This window comes from Lissotriton helveticus, chromosome 8, assembly GCF_964261635.1.
Source record: "Lissotriton helveticus chromosome 8, aLisHel1.1, whole genome shotgun sequence".
Lineage (NCBI taxonomy): Eukaryota > Metazoa > Chordata > Amphibia > Caudata > Salamandridae > Lissotriton > Lissotriton helveticus.
In genome coordinates, this window is record NC_136069.1 from 1263416857 (window position 1) to 1263443037 (window position 26181).

A 26181-nucleotide genomic window follows, 5' to 3' on the forward strand; every position below is an offset into this window, starting at 1 on the left:
GCCCTGTACCTGGCCCACTCTCCACCGCAGATAGCATGAACTTGTGACTTTGCCATTTTCAGGTGCGACTAGATAACCCGAGTTGGTCCTACGCATCTGTTTGCGCTATTTTTACTTTAAACTTTTAAATCTCATAACTCCGGTTCTACCAATTGGATTTTTGTAGTTTGTGTCACTTTATCTATTAAAATATTGGTTTGGAATTGTACTTATGTTAGGTATTCACTTTATTACTTCTTGAGTGTCACAAAAAGAAAGTACTCATTGCTTTTAAGTTAAGCTACCAGAGAGTTAAGCACAAACTTATTTATTGACATTTGTGGTTCACTCTGACTAGCACTGTGATTATTCTTTGAAGTGGGATCTCAGCCCTTCAACAAATAGCTCAATTTCCTACATTAACCAGCTGGCATTCAAGAGAAAACCTCACAAGGCGTATACCGCTACGCATGTTCACGTCCGAGTCCTGTTCCTTCCCTTTTCCGGTAGTTACAGCAGCGTTTTCAAACCCTGTTGCCACCTCTCTTACAAGTCCAATTATTTCTCTTGATACAGATACACAAGCAAAAGGAATACATTCAAAAAGTGGCTTAAATTTGTGCACCCCAATTGACTGTTTATCAAGGACCAGCTCCTCACTCCGGAATTTGAACTAGTGCTGATTTGTTGACAACCTGAACCTGCTTCTGATACAACAATCAAAGAAGGCTAACACCCACATCTTATATGTCTCCCCTTTTCTGGCCATCCTACCTTTTCCTCCATTCAGTTTATCAGTCTGATAGAGACTTCTAGATGCAGGTTCCTTAGCTTAGAATTCTTCCGAAGGGTCAGAGAGAATCAGAATTTTTTGGTGAGCAGTCCTCCTACATGACGGTATGTGGCGCTGTTTTGCTCAGCATGGAGCCATCTGCACTCGAAGTTGAATGCGATACATGTATAGGCGCCTCCTTAGTGCGCTGATGTTCATTTTTTTCTTTCCGTGCCAGTCAGCGCAGGTCCGGAGAGATTTATCCACAGTCAAGTTTTTTGAGAATTGTCTCCTAGTGTGGTAGATATGTCAGAGGAAGGCTGGATTCAAGTCCTGTGGAGTCTGTCACCAGCAAATTTTGGTGATGGACCCGCACCTAGTCTGTCTCTTGTACCTTTAGTGCCACCATGACGCCAAAACATGCATCAGTTGTCTCGCCATGTTCCCCAAGGCCTTGAGGGAGCTATACCTCAAGCTTCTTGATGCCGCAATAGTCTCAATTGTGGTCGAGAGGAAGGTCCCGGGATTGGTTGCAGAGCCATAGCCCTTTGTCAAAGTCGTCCGACTCGCTAAAGTTCCACAAGAAGAAGAGAAAGAAGTCAGACGTCTTCGACTTCACCTCATCTGTCGAAGTCATCTGACGAAATTAGGGAGTGCTGTCACTCGAGGCCTGGCTCCGCGGTTGAGCCTGTGCCGTCTCTGCTCCTCCCTGCGCCCAGTTCTGAGAATTCTTTGAGGCCATGCACTTCATATTTGTGCTGCCTGTCCCCTATTTGTGCTGCCTGTCCCCGCTGGAGCACATAGGGGGCCCATGAGTTTGGGAGGAGCCTCTACTGGTTGCCTGTGGCACTCATTAAACCCCTTAACTCCACAGATAGATCCAGACCAGTGGTACCCTCTTGACCTTCCTCGACGCCAGTTCCACTGTCGACAGCGCAGGTGACGCCGTCCCCATTCTTATCCCTGACTCCGACACAAAGCCAGAGGGGCATCGTCCGACTCTGGTGCCGACTGGACCCATTCCATCCAGGCCATACCCTGAGCCCTATTCCTATGGGTTAGGACTTGGGGAAGATTCGGAGGGGCCACCGGACCCTCAAGAGCATCAACTCCTAGATCACGATATGGACAAGTGTGAGGAATTGGTGGATGCCAGTGGACTGGACACCTCCCCAGATACTGGCTTGGGCTCTCCTCCTACCGTGGCTATGGAGGAGCAAGTCATATTTGCTATGGTGGTGAGGAGGGTGTCCAAAGTCCCGGACCTTTAGTTGCCTTCTGTGACTAACATCTTGACTAACGTGTTGATGGAGGTGCTTCAGCTGGGAGGCACCCCTTCAGAACAGCTTCTCCCCCTTAATGAAGCCCTCATGGATGTCTTTCTTGGGGCCGGACCTGATCTAAGCCCTGCAAAGCAGCGCCTGTGCCTGCTGCCATCGCCCCAACCCCAGTGGACTTCTCTATCTGCATCAAACACCCCAGGCTGTAGAGCTTGGTGGGCTAAGCCTCCACTTCCCGAGTAAATCCTTGCGCATTCCCCACCACCCCATCGGCTAGGGAATTCAGGAGGCTGGGCACCTTGGGCAAGAAATTATTTTTTTCCGCCACCCTGACTTTGCGGTCTGTGAATACTGCATGCCTTTTGGCCCATTACTCCCATTCTCTTAGGGATTCTGTTGCACAGGTGCTGCCTATGGTCCCAGTGGAGGCCCAACCCATACTCTCCAAAGCTCTGGCTGATGGTAGAGAAGCAGCTAAGTTCACAATCGTTGTAGGCTGGACACAAGTGTTGTGCTAAGCAGAGCTGTTTCTTCATCTGTGGCCTTACAGCGCCATGCCTGTCTGAGGACAACTGAATATTCTGGGGATGTCCAAGCTTTGCTTTTGGACATGCCAGTTGATGGCTCCCATCTCCTCAGAGGCAAGGAGGAATCGGTGCTGGAGCGCTTCAAGGACAGCAGGGCTACAGTCAGGTCCTTGGCCTTTCCATGGCCCTTCCAGTCAATTCTAGTCTGCCCTTTGCTTCTTTCTTTGCGATGGAAGGGGCTTCCAGCCGTGTCTCTACCCACCCAGCATCCAGGCCCACAAGCATCCCAGCCCATGCATGGCTGAGGTTGTGGCACTCAAAGACCCTGTGAGTCAGGCAGCCAGTAGTCAGCCCAGTCCTGTCCCCCACCTATCTGGTAGGCTCAGCCTCCAAGCTTCTTTAGTTTGCCCCTTGACCATCATGGGCAAACAGTGGGCGGCAGGACATGCCATTACCTACACCATTGGAGATCACTGATGGCAATGACGGTGGTTGCAACTTATCTGCGGAGATCAGAGGTGCCAGTCTTCGCTTATCTCAATGACTGGCTGTTGAAGGTGGACTCGCTCCAAGCCTTCGTCTCCCACCTCTAGACTACAGCAGGCCTCCTGCACTCACTGGGTTTCACTATCAACATGCTGAAGTCACACCTGACCCCTTTTCAGATGCTCCCTTTCTTCAGAGCTGTTTTGGACACAGTGCAGTTTTGGGCTTAAATGCCTGAACAGCGAATCCAGGGTAATTACTCTATAATACCGATGTTTCAGCCTTTATCCTGGGTTACAGTGAGTCTGGCTGAGGCTGCTGGGCCTCATGTCCTCCTGCATACTGCTTGTGACACATGCCTGCTGGCATATGCTGGCTCTGCAGTGGGACTTGAAGTTCTAGTGGGCGCAGTATCTGGGGAATCTCCCCGCCATGGTCCGGATCTCTGAGAGCACTGCATAAGATCTGCAGTGGTGGCTAATGAACCACAATTGGGTTAGTGGCAGAGCCCTCTCCCTTCCCCAACCAGATCTAACAGTAGTGGCATGGTATCAGAAAAGACAATATATGAAAGTCGTGGTTGCCCGAGGATGTGGGTGCAGTTATGGGGTAAATGGAATTCATTCAGGGTAGACATCTGTATGCTGCCAGCCCTCGACTCCTATCCCATAGCAAGGAACTAATAGCTCATCACTCCATAGGGGATAAAAAGTCAACATAACAATACAGATTGTTGTAAATGTTAAATTTAGTGATTGTCTGAGTGTCGTCCCTCCATTTCTAATGTACTGCAATATCACAGATATACCCTGTTCTTGGTCATCAATAAAAAGATTTTTTTTAAAAAGAACATCTGACTAGTGAAAGATACGCCACTCCTGGGCTAGGGCAGCCCTCGTGGAGAGGTGGAGATCAGAGACCTCTGGTCTGCAGTGGAATCCAGACTCCACATCAACCTGTTGGAGCTGCCTTGCATTGAAAGCACTTTCTACCCTTAACTTTATATATTGGACAAGATTAAAACATGGCATTGAAATTCACTCAGAAACATTGAATGGAAACAAAAATCTGACTACCACACATATAGATAGGGGTGTGCAGAGCAGTCAGCTAAAATGTCTTTCACAGATTTTTCTCAAAGAAAACTGCCCCTATAACAATCATATGGGACAAGCTAAAAGCATGGCATGAAAATTCACTAACACAGCATGAAAACATTTGTTTGGCTTTCACGCATACGAAGGTGCACACCACAGTCAACTGTAATATGTTTCCGCATGGCACCAAGATAGCCAAAAAAATCATCTGTGTATTTACAGTTCTAGTATTCAAGAAAAACTGTAATGACAATTACTGTTTGTGCTTGTTAAACGTAGTCTATCCAGAAGTATGTAGGAGTATGACTGTATGAACATAGTATTACCATGAAATAGTATAACAACGAAAATAGTCATTGATGGGAACCAGGAAAAAGATAATGTATAATCTGGCTCCATCACAGAAATTACCTATTTGACTACGTAAGTTGTTTCTCATAATCTACATTTACAGGATAAATCGCAAACTGTGATTATCTGCAATAGTGATCCAGTTTGCAAGTACAAACAAAAAAACTTGCATGCCATAGCGCCCATGCGTACTTCATTTTTTCTGGTCCTGACAAAAGCCACGTTGACCCTGAGAGGCATTAAAGCAGGTGGCTGAAACATTTCAACCACACTAGGGTAAGTGGGTTCAATTTTACATACCTTGCATTTCCACCACGATTTTTAACATTGACCAGGACCTCCATTGTGATTAAAATATTCTGAGATCCTAAACCAATTTTAACACCACTCTACCGTCTCTCACACACAGTCATGGATCCCCAATAAAAACCAGCTCCGCTGTAATAGGGTATTGTAGCACACGCTGGAAGCATTCGGCAACCAGGGTGGAAACCCAATGATGAAGCATGTCACCAACTAAGTTGGTGAGTGAGGGTGATCTTTTAAAACACTCTGTGGGTTCCAAAGGCACATCAGCCTTATTGATTATGAGGAACTTGTCTCTACAATGACAGTTAAAATAGGTAGCTAATTTGTTCTTCTTTGGTTATATTTATTGTTAGTTGGGACCTTTGGTTGGTTACCCTTCTCCCTCTTGTTTATTAATAATAATCTAGAATACTGCAGCCTGAACATTTCCTGATCTGGGAGATGGATTGAAGTAGAAAGTGAATCTCCATTATGACTTTTTCCTTATTACATGCATGTGTGTCTTATTTTTTCCCCATTATTTCTTAGATTCTCCTACATGCTGTAAAGAGCAACAATCACCCAGAGGTATCTAGACGCTGCAAAGATAAGGATAGATTGCCCACTAGGTATTACAAAACGGGTTTTGAAAGCATTCTTAAATGTCAGTAGATCAGGCAGACATTTAGGGCCAGATGTACGAGCATGTTACTTTGCGAGTCGCAAATTGCTGTCAATTGCGAGTCGCAATTTGCAAGTCGCAAAATGACATGTACAACCGTGTCAGAGACACTGTTTGCGATTCTCAGCGGGGTCGCAAATTGCATGCCTCCTCAATATTCATGAGGCACTCGTAATTTGCGACCTGATTGAGAATGGCTGGCCCTCAAAGGTATGGTGGCCTGCCGGGCTCAGCAGAGATTCATGTCTGGGACTGCTTTTAAATAAAGCATTTTTTTTATGCAGCCCGTTTTCCTTAAAGGAAAATGGGATGCATTTAAAAAAAAAAAATGTTTTTGTTTCATTTTTTAAGGGCAGGTAGTGGTCCCTGGGACCACTGCCTGCCCCTAAAAAACATTTCCCCCTGCTTTTGCAAAGGGGAGGGGGTCCCCTGGGAACCCCATTCCATTTGCGAGTGCATTACCACCCTCTTAAAGCGGGCAGTAAATTGCGAGTGTTTTGAGACCGCAATTGCAGCTAGGAAGGGGAACCTTTGGAACGCCCCTTCCTAATTGCGAGTCGCATATCCTATTTAGTGAGTCACAAATAAATTGCGACTCGCTAAATAGGGTTTGTTCATGGCCCTTTATGTTTTTACAAGCGCAAACCGGTCCCAAACCCGTTTGCGCATGCAAAAACGGGTCATACATCTGGCCCTTAATATGCAGGAGAAGGGAGTATCAGAGTTTCGAGGCTCCCACTGTGAAGCTTCTTCCACCCCACGCAGAGCCTGAACTTGGGGACCACCACGTTCTTGGCCTCACATGTCCTACCTATCCTAAAGAAAAGCTGACCCAAACACCGTATCTATTTACCGACCCATATCCTTGCTACCCCTTCTGGGCAAAATGCTAGAAGAACTAATCAATATTACAATTTATAGCCTGTCTTGAAGAGAATAAAATCCTGGACCCTTTGCAGTCTGGATTTAGACCCGACCATAGCACAGAAACGGCCCTCCTGGCGGGCTCCAACTCTTTCAGACTCTCATTGGATGAAGGAATGCCTTCTCTGCTAGTGCTGTTGGATCTTTCTGCAGTCTTTGCTACAGTATCTCACTCCGGGCTGTTGAAGAGGCTGTGCGAGATAGGCGTTCAGGGGACCGCTCTTAGATGGCGCCACTGTTTTTTGGACAACAGATTTCAAAAGATTCCTCTTGGCCCTTACACCTCCTGTAAGATGTGAGTGGACAAGGGTGTACCACAGGGCTTATGCCTGAGCCCGACATTGTTTAACATTTATATGCACCCCTAGCTAAGATCATTGAGCCTTTTGTTTTTTTAATAATATCCTATGCGGACGATACACAGATGACCTTCCCTTTTGATTCTGATCTGGCCATATACAAAGCTCGCTTTGCTAAGGGACTTCTAGCCATCTCGACTTGGATGATGGACAACTATCTACAATTTAATGTAGAAAAGACGGAGATCTTGTTGTTAGGCAAAGCTACCACACTCTGGTTAAATGAGTGGTGTTCCTTCAACTTGGATCAGTCCCGATTCTCAAACAATCTATGAAGAACCTTGGCATAAAAATTGACCAACCCCTCTCTATGAAAAAACATATTCTGACTACCACTGGTTTGTACTACCACAATATGTATCTTCTACGTAGAATATTCCCTACCTTCCGATCTGAGCCAGAAGAACATTAGTCCAAGCTCTGGTAGTTAGCTGATTGGATTACGGGAACACTTTACTGTCTGCAGCAAATGAGACACTTGTGGCTAAACTTCAGGTAGTTCAAAATACTGCAGCCAGGCTTGTCCTCAACCTCCCGCCTGGTTCCCCATTGCCCTCTCTGTTGAAGTCCCTGCACTGGTTGCCAGTAAGAAAAAGGAGTATTTTCAAGATCTGCTGTCTCACATAGCCAGGGCCTTTTGCCTTTTAGGGCCATATATCTCCAGCAGAAAATTAAATTGCATATACCCACCAGAAGTTTTTGATTTCAAGGATAAAGCCCTGTAATGCATACCTCTCATCCGTTTGGTGAGGTGTGGAGGGAGAGCCTTTTCCAGCCTGCCTCCTTCTTATTGGAACAGCCTCCCTGTTCATATTTGCACCTGCACGAACTATTGCCAATTTAGGAAACTGCTAAAAGCCTCGCTTTTCTAAATTTTCTTTTGATGTGGAGGCTTGCCTGATACTGCTGGCAGCGCCGAGATGCCCTCGGGTGATTTGAGCGCAATATTAAATTTACCTAACTTAACATAACAACTGAACTCAGCTGTGAGGCTCATCACGATCTCAGACAACTCAACCATATTACACCTGATATCCGACATCTAAAACGGTTCCCATTTGAAGCAAAGACTCAGTTGATGATAGCCTGCATGGCCCACACGGCACCTCATCAAAACACTCGTGTCTTCCTCGCAAAAAAACTCAAACTGTTGGGTGGGAGTCGTTTGCTAAGAAGCGCTAACTCTTTATTGTTGAAGCCACTGAAGTTCAACAAAAAGAAAACTTACAACCACTCCTATTCCAGTGTTGCCCCAAGAATATAGAATGCCCTACCTCCTCAAACCCCTTGACTACCTCCTTCAAAAAAAGAAGTAAAATAGCTGTTTCTGAATAGATAGCTTCAACAGTAGATCTGAAGTCACCCAGCTTGACTATTTTCCTGTGTGCACCTCTGGATCCTTAATCTACTAAGCCGTTTCTTACATTGTACCTATACTGTTTCTTGCGGATTGGTTTTTGCCTTTGTATATTTAACTTATTTGATGTTTGCTATTTGCACAGTACTCTGATACCAAGACCCATGTTTGCGCCATATAAAATGCCTCAAACCGATAAATATTGAGCCTTTTCAGCCTCAAAGGTTTATGTATATTCCATACGACCCGTAATACAGTACCACCATGGTTGGGTTTATGTTCCTTGCTCTGATTAATGTTGTCTGTTGTCTTAGCCAGGAAAACTTAGGGTGACTGTGTAAGCTATGATTTCTTTTCTAAAGAGCAGTAAAATTACTTTTTGGTGTTTACTTTTTGTTCATAATCTGCTTCAAATTGTTAATTATTCTCTTTCTCTGACAGACTGAGACAACAATTGGCCTCAATTCATATCAGCAAAAAAGGTAAGCATGTTTTTTCATCACAGTTTCACCAGTTTTTAACCTCTGTTCATGCATGCTTTTTCTTCGAAGGGGTAAAGAAAATTGTTGTGGGTGAAAAGTAGGGAAAATAATAATCTACTGTTAAATGAAAAATGACTGCGTAATATATACATCTGTTACGAAATACTAAATACTATTGATGCTTTCTCCATTGAGTTTATTTTTTAATCGTATTTCAGTTTGGTTTAGTCTTTCTAATTTCCCCTGCTTGTAATCTCAGCAAGGCTGGTGGAGGTCGAATATGCTAACGATGCCAATTGCCTGTCAAATCATGAAGAAGGATGAAAATCATATTTTGGAAAAATGTATTTCAACAATTTTCCCGCCCTAGTTCCTCATCCACGCTTATCTAAAGCAAAGGGAATATTCTGGTGTTATCGCTCCTGGGGCCAGTGAAAACAATGAGTTTACTAAGCCATTTATTTGTGAATTCTTATTTTAATATCTCTTGAAATTGCCCCTGTCAAATTTTTCACTGAAGTGCTATTTGTGGATGCATGCTGGAGTCTAAACTCCATCTTCATTACCATTCTGTCTTCAACTAACATTATTTGAAAATACAAACACTGCCCATTTCCATTGTAATATGTTGCTTGGACTGGGAAAAATGTATTATGTTACTAAAACTTTGTACACTCTAGCAGCACTGCTTGCTAATGCTCTTACATAAGTTGAATGAAAGACCAAGTATTGTAATGCTTGGTCTTCAATGCCATATTTTAAGCATGCATGCTCAGAAACAACTATTGAACCATGATATTCCTTGACCTTTTTGACTTTGTCAAAATGCTTTTTTGCTTAAGCATAATTGTCAACTTACCCAGTGCCATTTTTTTTTAACACTTTTTGACTTTTATCCAGTGTCAACTGCACGAGCTACTGAATTGCTTGGTCTAGGTATATCTTTAGAATGGTACACTGATATTCTGCATTCAATTGTAATTGATACGGACAGTCCGGCGATTCGACTGGAGTCTTTTCCTTTAGTTAAACTGGTAGGGATGCTTCAATGTAGTAACTAGAAGTAGTGAGGATCATTTTTGCAATTTCACCAGTTCAGAAAAATAAGTCCTAATGTTGGTTTATTTATAGCACACACTGGCAACCTTTATGAAACTGGACGTTTAATCTGTTTAACTATATAAAGTAAATAGAAAATGTTTACCATTTGCTTAGTGTGTTGAGAGAAACTATACTATAAGTAAGTGAATAGAATAAAAGCAGAGACACTCACCTGACACACCAGGACGAATATACTGGTCTCATTTCGAGGTCCCCAATGATGGTAAAGGCAGATAGCCTAAATATGCTATCATGGAACATAGCGGGCATTAAATCCGAACTCCAAGACCCTGAGTGGAATACATTTGTTGATACGCACCGTATTATACTCCTACAAAAAACATGGGCAATCAACTCAATATCCTGACCAGGCTTCCGAAGTTTTAGTGAAAATGCAATCCCTTCCCTAGCCGGCCGCTCATCAGGTGGGCTGCTAATTTGGTTATGCCTGGATTTGTTCCCCGCTGTTAGGTCAGTCCCAACTAATTCCAGACACACAAGCCATTGAAATTCAACTCTTGACCCAAACAGGCCCAAGATATAGCTTTGGTCAGTATCTATATTATGTCTGTCTCCCCAAACATCCAATCATCAACAGTGGATGCTAGATGCCCTGATGGGGCAGTTTAATCGGAAGGCCCTGATGATTGCAGCGGGAGACTTTTACCCGAATACCATCAGATGTTGGGTTTAATCCCTCAGAAAGTAATAATGTGATGGATATAAGAACCCCCAGAACACCCCCGTTTGAACACAAGAAAAGATTATAAATTACCAAAGCGGGTGCCCACATTGTAGACCTAGTACTAGACCATGGGTTGAGTGGTTAATGAGAATACTAAGTCTGGTTGCCCCCCCCCCCCCGTTCTACCTTTAAAAGAGGTTTAAGTACCTCACAAATAGATGAAATATTAGTGGATAGTAAGCTATGGCCAGACCTTCACGACATGGAGGTGGTCCCCAGACTGGACAGTGACCACCAGTCTCTAAGCACAACCTTTTCTATTATTGCGTTTGCCGATGTAAAACTAGAATCTGTAGTGACCAAGTCTTCTATAGTCCCCACAACCAATCTAATGAATTTTACATGGGCAGCCATGGTGATGGATATCAAGAGCATGACCTATTTATACAACCTTTTCGTGTACAAGTTCTCTTAGGTAGATTTTACAAATATAGGTACTATTAATTTTGCCTCTCTACTCTGAACGTATAGGTACATTAAGATCATGCTTCGTGAAGAAGCAGAAAAGAGGTGTTTTTCAAAAGAAAACTCCCTCCTGGTACTCAAAATACTGTAGTTTGGAAACATCCCTTCTGCTAAGTGCCATTAAAAAGGGCCAAAGAGCTGAGATAGCAGAGGCCAGAAATAGACATAAAAACATGCTATGTAAGGCCAAAAGGGAGTGGGAGGAGGAACAGTGGTTGTCAGTGGTTGAAGCCCTAGAAAAAGGAGTCCATAAGACTTTCTAGAAATTGGTATCTGTTAACTCCTCTAGTGCTAATCATCTGGAACAAGCTAAACCAGACACTTCAGTGGCATGTACTAGGGTAATCGGAAACAAAAGAACCTATATGTCCCTCCGAAGGGGTTAAGAGTACCAATGTGGGAAATGGATTCCATGCAGAGACCAGTAGACTTCCCATGTTAGACATTCTTCCTCAATTTACTATAGCCGAAACCCATCTAGCTGTAAAACAAATGAAAAAAAATAAGGCACCAGGGATGAACGGTATACAGGGCCACCTTTTTTTGTCCCAACCAGACATCTGGATACCATACCTAAACGCTGTCTTTAACAGCATCCTAAAAGGTACTTCTATTCCCCACACATGGCATGGAGCAATTATTATACCGATTTACACAAAAAGGGAGAAAGCTCAAACCCCCTCCAACTACACACCCATTAGCCTGCTGGATAACACACAGACAATTTTCGCAGGCAGGTGCGGTTCAAATTTAATGATTGGATAGACCAGAACATCCTAGAAGAGGCACAAACTGAGTTCATATCAAAGATCAGCACACTGGACCAAGACCTCTGCTTCAATGTGATAACCTGGATATATGTCACCTAGAAGCGTGACCATCTGTATGTCGGATTTATCAACCTGAGAGCGCATTCGACCTGGTCCCAAAGGAAACTCTATGGGGTGTACTGGATGGGTATGTTATTCCCCCAGACTAGGTAAGGTTATTGAAAGTCCTACAAACAAAAACATTTGCAGAGGTCAGGTGGAATAATGCTGGGGATTTGATGGATAAGATCAAAATTAATCAAGGGGTGAGACAAGGGTGTGTCCTTGTTCCCCACCCTTGTAAGCCTCTACATTAATGGAGCAGTAGGCAGATTGATGGACTGCAAACATTAAGCCCCTAAAATAGCAGGTGTGTCTACTCGTTTTTTGATGTTTGCAGACAACACCATGCGAATTTCACGTACCCCAGTGGGGCTGCAAGCAGAACTAAATGACGTTGTCTCCTTCTGTGAGGAGAGAGGCTTAGAATTAAACTCCTCTAACTCCAAAATTATGACCATTAATCCTGACAGAACGTAACGAGGAAAGGGGTTTATAGAAGGGGTCCTCCTTGAGAAAGTCTCCTACTTTCATTACCTGGAAGTTAGGTTAAGCGATAGCCAGTCATCAGGTCCTCAATTGGAAAAAGCACAGTCATTCTCCAAATAAAAACCTCCGCTCTAGAGAGAAAGTATAGGGCTGCCTCGGGCGGTGCTTTTGTCACTGGTTATTACTGTATACAAAGCATCAGCTATTTATGGAGCTGAAATTTGGGGCTACGTCTCAGCAGAGACGTTGACCAAGATTGAAAACGAGTTTATAATGGGCCTCTTTGACCCCCACACCCTCCCCCAGTTTCCCTATTACACCATTGAGATTTGATCTAGCCTTTAACCCAATTCGCCCAATGGTTTTACTTAAACCTTTGTTATTCTGGATTAGACTTTGGTCCACCAGTAAACTACTAATTTAGAAGGACTGCGGGAAAGAGTTAGTGTCTCTTGATAGGGACCAGAGTACTCCCTAGCAGAAGGCTGTAAAAGATATATCGCACACAATAGGCATGGCTAATTTATGGAATACCCCGGAGCTGATTACCAAAAGTGATGCTCAAGTAGTAAAAAATCTTAAGCTATAGATAATTTTCTACCTATGTTAGCCAGCCCAATGAAAAAGGCATAGAGGCCCATTTAGTGTTTTACCCTTTCCCCTGTCTCATATTCTTAAAATAGTTATTGGGACTTGTGACATTTCTATGCTTTGTTTATTAGATTGTTTGGTTTACATAGGAATTGTTATCCATATGAAAGACACTTGTGTAATAGGTTAGTCCAGTTGGTTCTAGGAAAAGCATACCCCAACCTTATTTTTTGTCTGATCTGACATCGCAACTTAACTTAGTAGAACTGACACATTTTCTGTTCATTTAGGGTTTTTTAAACTTGCATTGTTAATGTATGCTGATACGTTTTTTTAATCAATCATACTGCTTTAAGACTCCCCAATTTGTGTTTTTTTTTAACGTTTTTATTGGTATTTTATAATATACTTTACAATATGGTCAATGCACATCACAGGAATATATTCCACTGGATTTAGACAGTACGACAATCAGGAGGAGTGACCCCCTCAATAACTATCAACCTACATTTGCAGGAAAAATATCACAAGTCTCAAGACATCAAGTGTCTAAACTATTCAAGCGAAGCAGGTCACCAGCCCAAGGGGATCTACTTCTCTCCGTCACACATCCACCGGTATACGATGAAAGGAATGTCTATGTCCGTGGGGGTGTAAAAGGGAGGGGCATACATCAGGGATCTCTTTCCAATATTGTATGTTGTCTGTCGTTGAGCAAGCGCTCTAAAGTAGGATTAAGTGTGTGATCCCATCTCCCAGGCACAATTGTGGACTCCTACATATGTAGTTCAGAGAGTCACCTAGTTCGTACTGCCTGTGTCTGAGATGTTTTGCAAGAAGCTACCCTGTTTATCTTCGCTACCACCCTCAACGGTACTGTCTGTGTCCTCAGTTGAACTCCCTCAATGCCGCATTACCTCAGACCACCGGTCTGCAATGGGGCATCTATGCATACCTCTGGCATCCTGTCTGATGAGGGCTCTTTCTTCTGCCCGGGTGCAATTTTTTACATCTTGCACCCAGGCCTCTAACTGGTGGCCCCTTTCTGATTTTCATACAAGCGCCTTTTAGCCAAGGCCAAGTCTAAGAATTTAAAGCCCACCTACCTTGCTCTGTCTCTATATCCAAAATAACTCCATTGTAATTAATATGACCCCACCAGACTTTCAATACTCTTTGCAAAATACCCATCTATTTTCTACAAATACCTTATTCTCACACTTTAAAAACTGCTTCACTCAAGGCTGTTGATTTTGTTATTTTTTTGTTTTTTTAACTGTCACAGTCAGAGCGACTCTGTGCTGCCGTCTTTTCATTATTTTCAATATAATAGGGTCCAACTCAAAATGGCATCCAAATCTCGTGAGACACTCTCACGCACGTCAGGATGTCCGGAATCACAAGAGCTTTCAGAGCTCAAGCCTGACGGTGGACGAAGATCTGTAGCCAAACGCTAAGCCCGACGCGCGCGCAAGAAGATCTACAGCTAATTGTATGCCCAACACGCGCACTCAAGCTCAGGTCCGGTATACTTTTAAAACTGAGGCCTACACACCACACCAACGCAACAAACGGTTCAATCCGCACACTTTAGTGTGTCTAGTATTTAAGAGAACAGCAGCCCTAATGGCAGCACTGCTCATAGACATCAACCCGTACGCTCGACATAATATTACATTTAAAAAAAATAGCCTCCGTAAATTAGAAGCATTCCGTTTTTTTTTTTAAACAATTAAAATGTACAATACTTACCAACACCAAGTTATAATAACACAACATAACCTAATAAAACACACTTTCAAATATAATAATTTGTAAACTTTATACCACAACATCATACAAATCTTAAAGGTACTTATCTGTGTCAGAACAGCATTTAAAAGAGGAAGAATGTTCTAAGCAAGGATTATTTATGGATTGTGGAGTTTTAAGTCTAGTTTTTTTGTGTTGAATGTTCTTTACAGGTACTGCAGAAGAGTGAAGTTAAAAGTTGTATGCATAATGGTAGCCTCCGGTCTTGAAATTAAATCAAATCTCTGTGTGGATCAAACTACCTCTTAATGCTGTGTAAAATCTTGCTGGTTAAAGTGGTTGTGCTCCTTAAAGTTCTAAACTTCCTCACAAAAAATAAACGATATATGCTGCATGCTGTTGTTGCTCATCTGGACTGCATTTTAAATTATGATAGAGTGGGCACATTAACTCTGCATATGATAAAGGTAGACACGCTCTACTGGATTTCAATAAGTACTTGATTTCTGCTCGGAAAGAAAGCTCCACTGAGTAATGGCACTGGAAAGAATGGGAGACTACTGAGAATAATGGACTTAAACATGTAATCAAACTAAATAAATGTCACTGTCTTATAACTGTAATCCAGGTTTCTGTTTATATTATTCACCTAGAAACTAACCCCAATATTGTCTCAACTGTGCTATGCACAGAAAATGATCTAATAAATTGATTGATCTTCTCTTAGCACTTATGAATAGACAGGTTCCTATAACCTGATTGGAATACTCCACCCTCCTCAAAAGGTGAAAGGTTGAAAGGTGTTGCCCTTTGTAATGATGTGGAGGAAGAGGTTTGTAAAATAATTGTCTCCTTCCAGATCACAAAATATACGGACAGATGAATAGTGATCCTTGGTTAGCCTTAATCGAGCAGTTGATAAATAATGCTAAGATGTACATGTTCTAATATCGCAGAGTGAAGAAGAAAAGGACCAGTTCTAGGTTGACGAAAAATTCAAGTGTTGTTCTCTTTGCCCTCATAATCTCTCTAAAGTGCCCTATTAATATATATCTGTTTGGTGCCTCTTACTGTTCTGTTACTTTTTCTATTTACATTTTTTTTTATTAAGGTGCATGAGTGAATGGACAGCATGCCTCACTCTTTAACCAGCACTGTTTGTAGACAGTAGACTCTGAAGTCAGGCAAATCTTAGTCCAAGTGCAGTATTCAACCACATGACCAAGACCGCTTACATTAATGACTTACTTGTCTGCTTTGTAGTTCTAGGGATTTTAATGAGATCTCACACCCTTTAATATCATTTTTTACATTAAAAGGGTTAACTTCTTACTCTCTGGTCTCACGGCCAAGGCCACTTGGAACCTAGTAGCCCTTTAGCAGACCTCCATTTCTCATGTTGCAGGCAGTAGAAAGTAGGATTGGCTTACATGGTTACCCCCCACTTTTTGCTTGGTGTCCGTATGTTTTTGACTAGTCTGACTGGGATCATGCTGATCAGGACCCCACTTACTGTGCTTTCTCCCTAAATTGACCATGGTAAGTACTCCTGTACATCCATTATTGGCTACTAGTGTACCCTTGTAAGTCCCTAGTATATGGCACTGAGGTACCCAGGGCATAGGTAGACCACAGGTCTCCGATGGACTGCAGCATGTATTGTGCCACCCATGAGAGTCCACTTAAACTGTGACTGCAGGCCTGCCATTGCAACCTGTGTGAGGGTGCTTGCACCTCTCACAACAGATTTAATTTTCCTTATTTCTGGGGTAACTACTCTAAAAACCTAAAAGTCACCCCTATAGCAGGCTCTTCAGTCTTGAGGGTAGGGTGCTTGGTTATTAGTGTGAAGGTGCCACTGCATGAGCAGGACACCACTACAAACCCCGAGTTGATTCTCCAGGCTTTGTAAGTGCATTCAGCCATTTAATACATATAGTGGACATCAGTCATTACGAGATGTCTAACTATATAGTGGCTGCATTGAACCGGGTCATGTTTGGTATCAAACATGTTGGAACTAAAACCCAACACCGATTCTAATGTTAGAATATTGATCCCATGTACTCGGGCTCCCTTGTTGTTCCCCCCGTAATACCGGTAACAGCCTTCCAGAGTCTGACAGGAAGCTAGTGCTGCTGTCAACCAAAGACACAATTCTTGCCTCCTCCTACTTCTGAGCCAAGCTCGAACAGGGGAAGGTAGATCAATAGGTTTCCAGTCACTGGGAGGTGTGACGACCTCCCAAAAAGGACGTAGTGTATTTGGCTGGGGTGGGGGGTGCTTGCCAACGCCACAAGACTGCTTCGAAGGGCACATTTGGTGCACTCCTTGCATACTCCAGTTTGAGCTAGTTCATGGAGCCCTTGGCTCCCGCTCTGGCGTAAAACTGGACAAAGGACATAGGAGTATCCTAGCCTCTGACCAGCTCCTCTTCTGGGAGGGCGCCCTGAGTCATTCCAACCCTTTCCCTAGGGTACCTAAGGGATTACCTGTGGGTGGCTCTTCAGATTTGTCGTGGGACAAGACTCACGCCTGAAACCACGTCACTCTTCGCTCATCTGGACACTTGGACTTCGCCTGGAACTGAGACTGAACCAAGGAATACCCATGCTGCTCCTGGTCTCGCTGTTCTGCATGACAACTTCGTTGTCTATGACTATGTTTCTTCCAGGAACTTTAACAGCCCTGTGGGCATCAAAGACACCCGAAGTAATCTCCCTTGGAGTGAAGGAGTCATTCCTCTGCATCTGCAAGCACGTCAGCAAAGTTGGCCTGTCTTCTGCTTCTGACGTCCCACGGACTTCGAAAGGCTCAGCAACACAGGTGGTGGTTCTGCAACTCCCTTGAGTTCTGACCTGCCCTCTCTGCAATTTTGAGGCCAGTATCCCTCGTCGGAACTGGTGAGGCCAAACCCCATGGCACCTAGTCGACTTGTCGGTGCCAAGGCTTGTTGACTGCACTCCAGAGATCTTCAGGCTACAAGAAGCTCCAGCCTCCAGCATCTCTTCCTGCCAAGTACAGTGTCCTCACCGCATGCTCTGCACCATGGGCCTTCCTTCTTGGTGAGCTGCTCTAGGTCCTCTCACGACTCCTTTGCCTTTGGCCTGTGGCTCCTCCTGAGGACCGCCTCCTGCTTCAGTGGGATCCCCTGATCTGACTCTCCTGCTTGTGGCGAGACCCTTGGACCATGCTGGTCCCAACCTTGCTCCTGCTTCGTCCTCCATGGCAGTTACGGCTACTAAGGCTTGTTGGTGCTTAGGCTGGACACAGGCCCCACTGGTCAGCTATGCCTGATCCTCACAGCTCCAGCAACAAGGTCGCCGTCAACTCATCTGAACCGTCCGACATCGATTGACATTGCTCTCCCATGCCTCCTGTTCACTCCTGAGTGGCATAGACTCTGTCCCCTTTGCTTGCAGGTTCTTCACTTACAGCATCCACCCTTGGATTCCACCAGACTTCTTCACCTTCTTTTCCAGAGGCACTTTTCTCCAAGTATTCCATTGTCGCCTACGGAGGTTTCCGGCATCTCTTCACCCCTATGCACCTGGCTTCCCTGGTGTAGGTAACCCGGTCTCTGGGGCATCCACCGGTGGGATGGTTCTCCAACCTTCTGTCCTCCAAAGGAATTATTCGAAGTCCTCTGGGAGGGCCCTAATGCTGCAAATCTGCATCTGCGACTTCTCCTTTGACTTTCATTGGGCACGCAACTGTGTTTCCAATCTGCCCACAGCCCCCTGGAGGTTCCTGGATACCTACCTTGGGTGGTTCCTTGTGACCCCAGCTCCTCTGGGTCTTCTGGTCCAAGTCCCGTCTTCTCCTGCAGTTCGCATTCTACATCCTTAGTTTATGGCTTGGTCTCCCCTTGGAGACAACTGTATTTTGTGCTGCTTACCTATTGCAATTGAAGTATTATTCTGTATTTATGTTGATATCTCCAGGAAGAAGATATACCAATGTGTTAGTGAGTGTTGTGTAATAAATAGAAGTATTGTTTATATAAACACTGTGTTCTTTTTCATTTAACCTACACTACATGAATAAACTGGTTAAACAAACTGTGTACCACTCCTTAACCTTTTCGACGCTCATGACGAGCTGAGCTCGTCATGAACCGCGGGTTTTCGCAAAAGTCAGCGCACAGCGGGAAAACCTGCAGCGCGCATGGTGTTAAAGATAAGCCTTAACAGGCTGCTCTCCACAGCGACCACTTTGAGAGCTTTCTCTGTTTATCAAAGACCACTAAACTCACCATAACGGTTGCCTGGATTAGTGCAAGGTGCATCACTTAAAAAAGTGTGTAACATATACTAAGCCAGCCTCCTACAGGTGTTTTTTTAAAAATATGTTTAATATACTCCTGCCTCTTTACAAGAATCTGAAGACAATTGCAGGACATCAAGATGAGCCAGAAGAAAACAAGAACACACTTAGTCCTACTGCCCTTAACAAATTTTAAGCTGAGAACTATAATTTATGCCAGCAGGTAACTCACTAATTCAGCCCCTCCCCCCCCTCTCCCCGCACCTCTCCCTACATCCTCAGGCGCACTGAATGGTACTACCCTCTCCACATCTCACCAAACACACTTCACAGCACAAACTAAACACCAAGACTCATGCACAGCCAGACAACCCTCGCCTCCATGCTATGGCAACACTCATTGCCACCTTCCAGCCTCACAACACAGCACAGCTACTGTCTGCTCAAAAGCTAAGTGCTGAGGGCACACCGCACCTCCTTAATCAAAGTGCAAAAATGTCCTCCCAATGACAGACGTGCACTCCACAAATACTAGGACGGATAGCATAGTACATCTTTTGAGCACTAAACACACGTGGCTTCTAATGATTATGCCTTTAGTTCCGTAACTTTGATACAACACAGGACATTTTTAAATGGCGTTAAAGACCACGGAGTTGAATATATGGTTTAAAACGACAAAACTCTCTCCAAATCACAGCAGTTATACTCCAACCGGTAGAAGAATGCCTTCTCTAGAGATGGAAGCCTATCTTTTGAAGGGGAGGGTGTTTTATCCAGGCTGTTCATCCAGGAGAGAATGCCCTTTTTGCACTGATTGTGACAGGCGGAGCAGTCCTGAGGAAGCGGGCCCTGTAGTCATTCCCATAGTGTAAGGTCAGACATTTACCACCATTGACTGCTTGTATTTAAGCATGTGGTATTTGTGGAGGGCGATCCGAGGCGAAAGCCAGCGGGTTGCGTGCTGAGTCAAACAGAGAGTAGAGCGATTGGAGTAGGTAACGGTCGTCTGTGAGCGGCGCTTTTACTTTCTTTACTCAGACTGAGTGAAGGACACGCCGCCCTCGCATTCTGCCAGGTCACCGAATAGAACTGCAGTTTGGTCATCAGACATTTCATTTCACATTCAGTTTCCTCTCTAAATGCAATCCTTCAAATTCAGCGGATGAGTGCAGTATAGAGGTGATGTTGTGTACCCGAATGTAATCTGCACTCGTCAAGCCTGCTTTGTACAGTAGTATACGACTCGTTGGTGGCAGTTGTTTTCTCTCTTGGCAGTGTGTATTGCGCAAGTGCGAGTGAGCTCATGTTTCATCACATGCTCCACATCTCATCTGTATTCGAAAAGCTTTCCGAAGCATTCCCGAGTCATTGCCACCTGTCCCACCCGCAGTGCCTGAGTCATTGCGCCAACTTGTAATTGAAATAACGCGTTGCTTCCTGGGTGCGAGTCCTCTGTTTCTGCTAGTGCAGTTACCCAGTTAATTAGTTCAATGCATGCTGTGGCCGTGGATTTAAGCCTGTCAACACGTTTGAAGTTCCTGAGATCCGCTCTATCCTGGTAATGTCTGAAAGAGACCTTGGACAGAATTAATCTTGTCTGTATCACCTTCTTTGGGCTAAAGAGAGTGAGGGCTCCAGCCCCTGTACTCGTTTGTATCTAGGCTGTATGATTGGTGACTCCAAAAGCATCTTAGAATGCATCTAAAAGTTGTGTAATGTAATATGAAGCAGATGAAACTTTCATGTGAGCCTGTGGTGCACACGTGCCTGACTCCCTAAACGTTACCTGTGCCTCATCTTACAGATAGGGGCATCGCAAGTAAGTTGGAAGAGGCAGCGAGAGAACTACAGAATAGTCGTAAAAGAATCACAGTGGTATGTAAGTTGTAATCAACTGGCCTAGAAAAGGGAGACCAGCAAAACACACAAGATGATGGACGGAATGTTGCACAATGGCAAAACATTCACCCCAGTCACAGATCTGGGTTTAATCCATCTTTATTTTGCTCACCACGCCACCCCAGTTCAGACATGGCCACATGCAAATCAGTCTTGACCCTGTGCCTCATGGGAACAGTCCAGCCCGAACTGCCAAGCCATGTCTTCCCTGGACCGTAATCAAGCATCCTAGGACTGGGTTCTGGCTATCAGCCGTCATCAGCCAGGATAGCTTGACTCCAGTGGCTTAGTGAGCACGGGACCCACGTCTGCGCATACCCTTCCCACATAGGGTATGCCACTCCGATGTGAGTCCCGTGCTCTCCATGCCATTGGAATCAAGCTATCCTGGCTGATGAGGGCTGAAAGCCCGAAACCGGTCCTAGGATGCTCGTTTCCAGTCCAGGGAGGACCTGGCTTGGCAGTTCGGGCTGGACTGTTCCCATGGGGCACAGGGTCAAGGCTGATTTGCATATGGCTGGGTTCAAACTGGAATGGCATGGTGAGCAAAAAAAACGATGGATTTAGGCCCAGATCTCTGTACTGGGGTGAATGTATAACATTTTTCTGCATTCTGTCCATCAACTGTTGTTTTTAGAAAAGGGAGACAGCACATGGGAAAACCAGCATCACAGTTGAGACAGGAAATACATTCTTGTTTCTCCCTTTCTACATATCAAGTGCTTTGGAGTCAAAATGTCTTCCCAGCATAGTACCATAGTAAAACAACCCAGGGATCTCCATCCTCCTCAAGCCCCTGGATCAAATGACTAATTCTAAAGGCCCTCACTCCTGTTTCCATTTGCCAGTAGGTCCCCCCCCACGCATTCGGTGGCTCCCTTGCTCCCCCTTCATCACCTCGTGTGAACTGAGGCGCACTAAGGGCTATGGTGTCTGATCGCTTGTCATTCAACCCCCCAAGCTTCCAGTCAAATTCACTTTCCCATGATTACATCTTTGCATGTTGCCACATACTTTTTTATTGCGAAAATGTGTAGAAAAGGAGCAGCAAGCCACATTATGTCTGGATATACCTCACATATATGTTCTGCTCTGCAAGAAAAATGGTCTAGATTTGCAGTCCGCGTGTGACCAGCAAAATTTCAATCAATTTTCAACAAAGTAGATTTTAAAGAGACCCCTTTCCAGATAACAAGTTCAGTCTTCCTTCGGGAATGTATTGTAGACCTTCAAGTTTCAATACACACAAGTCGCTATCTGGGAGATTTAGTTATGTAGTTGAAGATGAGCACTGGAAAGTCCAGTTTTTGTGTCCATCTCTAACTCCAGTCTGAATTAATACACTCATAAAAGCCACCCCCGATTGCGTGTGCTTAAGCAATGTTTGCAGCTCAATGCATGCATGGATGCAGAAAGGAGCAGTTGTTTCTTAATGCTGTGCCTTTGCTTTAATGTAGTCTGTGCAAGGGATTATGTGACAATCGAGGTTCCCCTGCTTCTATATGGACCTCCACTGTGATTAGTTTATAATTTAACTCAGTCTTAGACCGCTGGATAAAATTGCATGTGAAGGTGGCAAAAGTATAGAAGCTTGCACCTTTTTGCATCTTTAAGCTACGAGTTTGGTGTACGGTGCTTTAGATATGGTGCATTTCTTGAATGGGTTTGGAGCCATCCTGGTGGGTCTTTTTTTTAATTCTGACTTGCTTGATCGCTGTATGACATGATTTACACGTGTTTGTGCAGTAAAAGGTGCGCCGTTGTTGCACCTTCAACATTTCAACCTGCTAAGTGAGTCCCTTGGTTTAAGATCATATTACTCAGTTCAAAAGATTATTAAAAGATCAGCTGGTACACGTTATTATACAAATAAAATTATAATTGGATCTCATTCCTCGTTAACCTCTTTAGCAGCTATTAGAAATGATCTAACTCGGTGATGCTTCGACCTAGGGTTTAATATGGAAGCAAAGAGTGCGCGCCATCATTAATAGACGAGCATCAGTGTATTTTCAGCAGTGCTGGCAGCAGGGCGCACTCCCGCGCTATTTTTGACTGCCACAACCTGTTCAGGTGGTGCTTTCACCCGAGCTCTGAGGCATTCACTGAGCCGCCGCACAGCCCTATCTCTGTGTATTCTCTGAATGCGCCTGACTGTTTGGAACCGCGCCCCGGTGAATCAGAGTACAGCAATGCCGCCCTGTAGCGACCGCGCCCCGCAGTGTTCCAGTGCGAACCGCACAGGCGTCTGAGGTGGACGCCTGCGATTGGTCACTGGCATCGAGGACCGGCCAACAGAGACGTGATGTAACTAATGTATTTCGTTACACCTGGCTAGGCAAGGGGAATGAGGTGTTCCCGCGTAAGCTATAATTGTCAGGCAAGGCGCACTAATGTCCCATTTAACAGTCTTTAAACTTCGGTGAAATAGACCGACTCCCCTGTGAACTTTTTTTTGCAGTATCTTTAGATTGTGCCTTTTGACAAGCATATTGTCTTCTTGGTAGAAACGTCCATCATCCGCACTCTTAAAGGTTTGTTACCTACCGTTCACGTTAGAAACCTATTTCGCAAATAACAATGTCAGTTCAGGTAGAATCAGTTAAAATAAATGACTAGATTATTAAAATGAATGGACTATGGTTGTAAATAAATTTACATTTGTATGGGTAACATAATTCATCCAGGGCGCCATTGTGCAAGCTACCTTTATGGGCGCTTTAAGCTTAGTTATTTTAAACCATTGTGTCTTTACTGTTCAAGTTGTTTCTCTGCTGCTGTCTCTTGTGTCCTTAGCCGTAGCCACTCTCTGCTAATCTTCCCCCAGCGTCCACTCTTTAAGCCTGTCATTGTCGTCCCTTCCCTTACTTAAAACGCCTTGTGCAGGCCTCGCAATCTACTCGAACTCCCCTCACGTCTCATTGCTTTTCCTTCTAGAGTCACTGAAAGATTATTATTCAAAGGCCTGACCCACCACCTTGCACAGCAGTTTATTTCTGCACCCTCCTGCGAGACACCTTTCACGGAATCCACTTCACTGCGCTCACTGTTGTCTCTAAAGTCCTTTGCTGAGGCCTCTCTACAAACCCTTCCCACCTTCATATTTGTACTCCTCGACCTCTCGGATGCCTTTGACCCCAGCATGCGCTTTCAACAGTGCCCACGCTGTGCGTCAGCAAAGAACAGTTCTATGTTACCTGTTCTGCTCCTGAGTGAACTAATTCTGCCCTGGCTGGTGGCTGCCACAGAAATCTACCCCGTGTCCCAATGTCTCATTTCTTCACACTACTGACGGAGTGACAGCTCAGGATTGGGTTGCTTTACTTTAATTCGGTTTTATATAGCGTAGTCTTGACCCTGCGCAAGGGTGCCAGAGTGCTTCACATAAGAGACAAACAGTGTTAAGATTGTAGTGTTCTTGCTGGAGATTGTAGTACATATATATAACATCAGGTGATATTAGATAGTAGTACATATGTATAACATCAGGTCATATTAAACGTTCACCAATTACAGCCATCACATAGGATGTGTTTGCAAAGAAAGAGAAGGCGATTGGAGATTGTCTGCAGTGTTGAAAATATAGGTAGAATCTTTGCAGTACATATTTGCCAAGTTTTTCCTTTTGTTTTATTTTTTTAATGCCGAAAGTCAGTAAAAAAAGCTTGAATAATTACGTATTTGAGTTACAGAATGAACACATCACCAGTCCATTTGTTTACCTTATTACTCATCAGCGTACATAACATATCATTTTTAAATCATCCTACCTTAGAAAGCCATTCCATGAAAGGGCTCCATATTCTCACAAGCCACCTCAAGACATTGTCCATGGTCAATATGATATCTCCATTACTGTATACTCCATGAAACAGTGCCACCTGTCTCTTTAGTTGGGAGGTTCCCTTTTAAACCAGTACTTGCCTACACACAATCTTTCAACGAGAGTTAAAGATAAAGACAATTCCTTCTTGGTCCCGCTAACTGTCTGGAGAGTATTCAAACAAAATTAATTAAAGTGAGGGTTTTAGGCTTGACCCAAAGAGTTAACACACTTCGTGTTCTCTGAACAATCTTCAGATGGATCCCAACCAACACCAGAAGGACCGTCACTCAGGCCCTCGCCACCAGTTACCTCGATTACGGCAATACCCTCTACTCCGGCATCTCCACCCAGCTCCTCCGAAGACTCCAGACCATGTAGAATTCTGTAGCCAGACTCATCAGGATGCCGACCCAAACAAACCCACAACGCCTCCCACCTTAGAGACCTCCACTGGCTTCCCATCCAGAAGAGATGCCAGTTCAAAATCCTACAAAGCCCTCCATGACCTAGGACCTGCCTACATCAACCGTCAACTGAACTTCCACCAACCCACTAGACACCTGTGTTTCTCTTCACTCACCCTTGCACACCCCTGCATCCTTTGCAACCGCATTGATGGTCGCTCCTTCTCCTACATCACTGCTAAGGCCTGTAACTGCCTTGCCCTCGAGCTCCATACAGCCTTCTCGCTGGCAGACGTCGGAAAGAGACTCAAGACCTGGCCCTTCGATGAAAACACAGCGCCCGATACCACTAGGGGTGACAGTGCTGCGCTTTACAAATGCTGTTTGAATGAATTAATTGAATACTTAGCCCCAGTGTGCCTGAATCTGATCGCATTGAGCTAACAGATGGCTTAGATCAGCTTTGGGTGCTGAGCGTCTCCAGTATTCAAAGCCTGCTCTTAAACCCCACAGGAAAAGTTTCAATGGTGTATAGTGTAAATCCTGTGAGTTTGAGTGTTGAACTAGCTATATTAACCAGTTTGACTTTACAACATGTTGTTTGTTATTTCATCCTTGGTGATGTCTACACCCATTCTGTTGGCTAAGAGCAACATATTGTTTTCTTAATTCCCAGTAAAGAGTTTATACAGTTGGTTAATAACACCTTTACTGTTTTTTAGCTAGTCTCAGGTAATAGAATGGTTTGCAAAGATAGTCCTTCTACCTTTAGATGATTCAGATAGTCTCAAAGGTGTAGATAATAAAAACAAGCATTTGCAATGCAATAGGTCTCGCATTATTAAAGTTTGAGCTATTGGCATTGCTAATAATAACGCAACACCAATAGCTCAAACATTTATTAATGCGAGACCTTTTGCTCCACACGTCTTCGAAGAATCTTTTATTTTAAAATAGAAGAGATGCTTATCTGGTAGCTGAACTGCTCAATGAAAAAAAATGCTTCATGAATCTGCCGTTAAACAAAATAAATTCACGGACAAAGCCACTCCAAACGGGCGAATGGAAAATACCCCTAGTCTTTTGGGAAATAAAATAAATATCAATCAGTGCATGGCTCGTCGGATAGCAGTGCTAGCTCGGTATTTGCATAAAATGAAAGAGAAACGTGAATGAACATTTCTCCT

The 26181-nt window shown here is 44.2% G+C and overlaps 1 protein-coding gene across 1 annotated transcript in view; it reads left to right on the forward strand.

Annotated features, from left to right (window-relative positions):
- The window catches only part of TMEM131 (transmembrane protein 131), a 1081228-nt gene that overhangs the window by 195330 nt on the left and 859717 nt on the right, over positions 1-26181 (forward strand). Inside the window, exon 3 of the mRNA XM_078658243.1 lies at positions 8544-8584. Coding sequence (XP_078514369.1) covers positions 8544-8584 — 41 coding nt within the window. The remainder of the gene's footprint in view (positions 1-8543; positions 8585-26181) is intronic.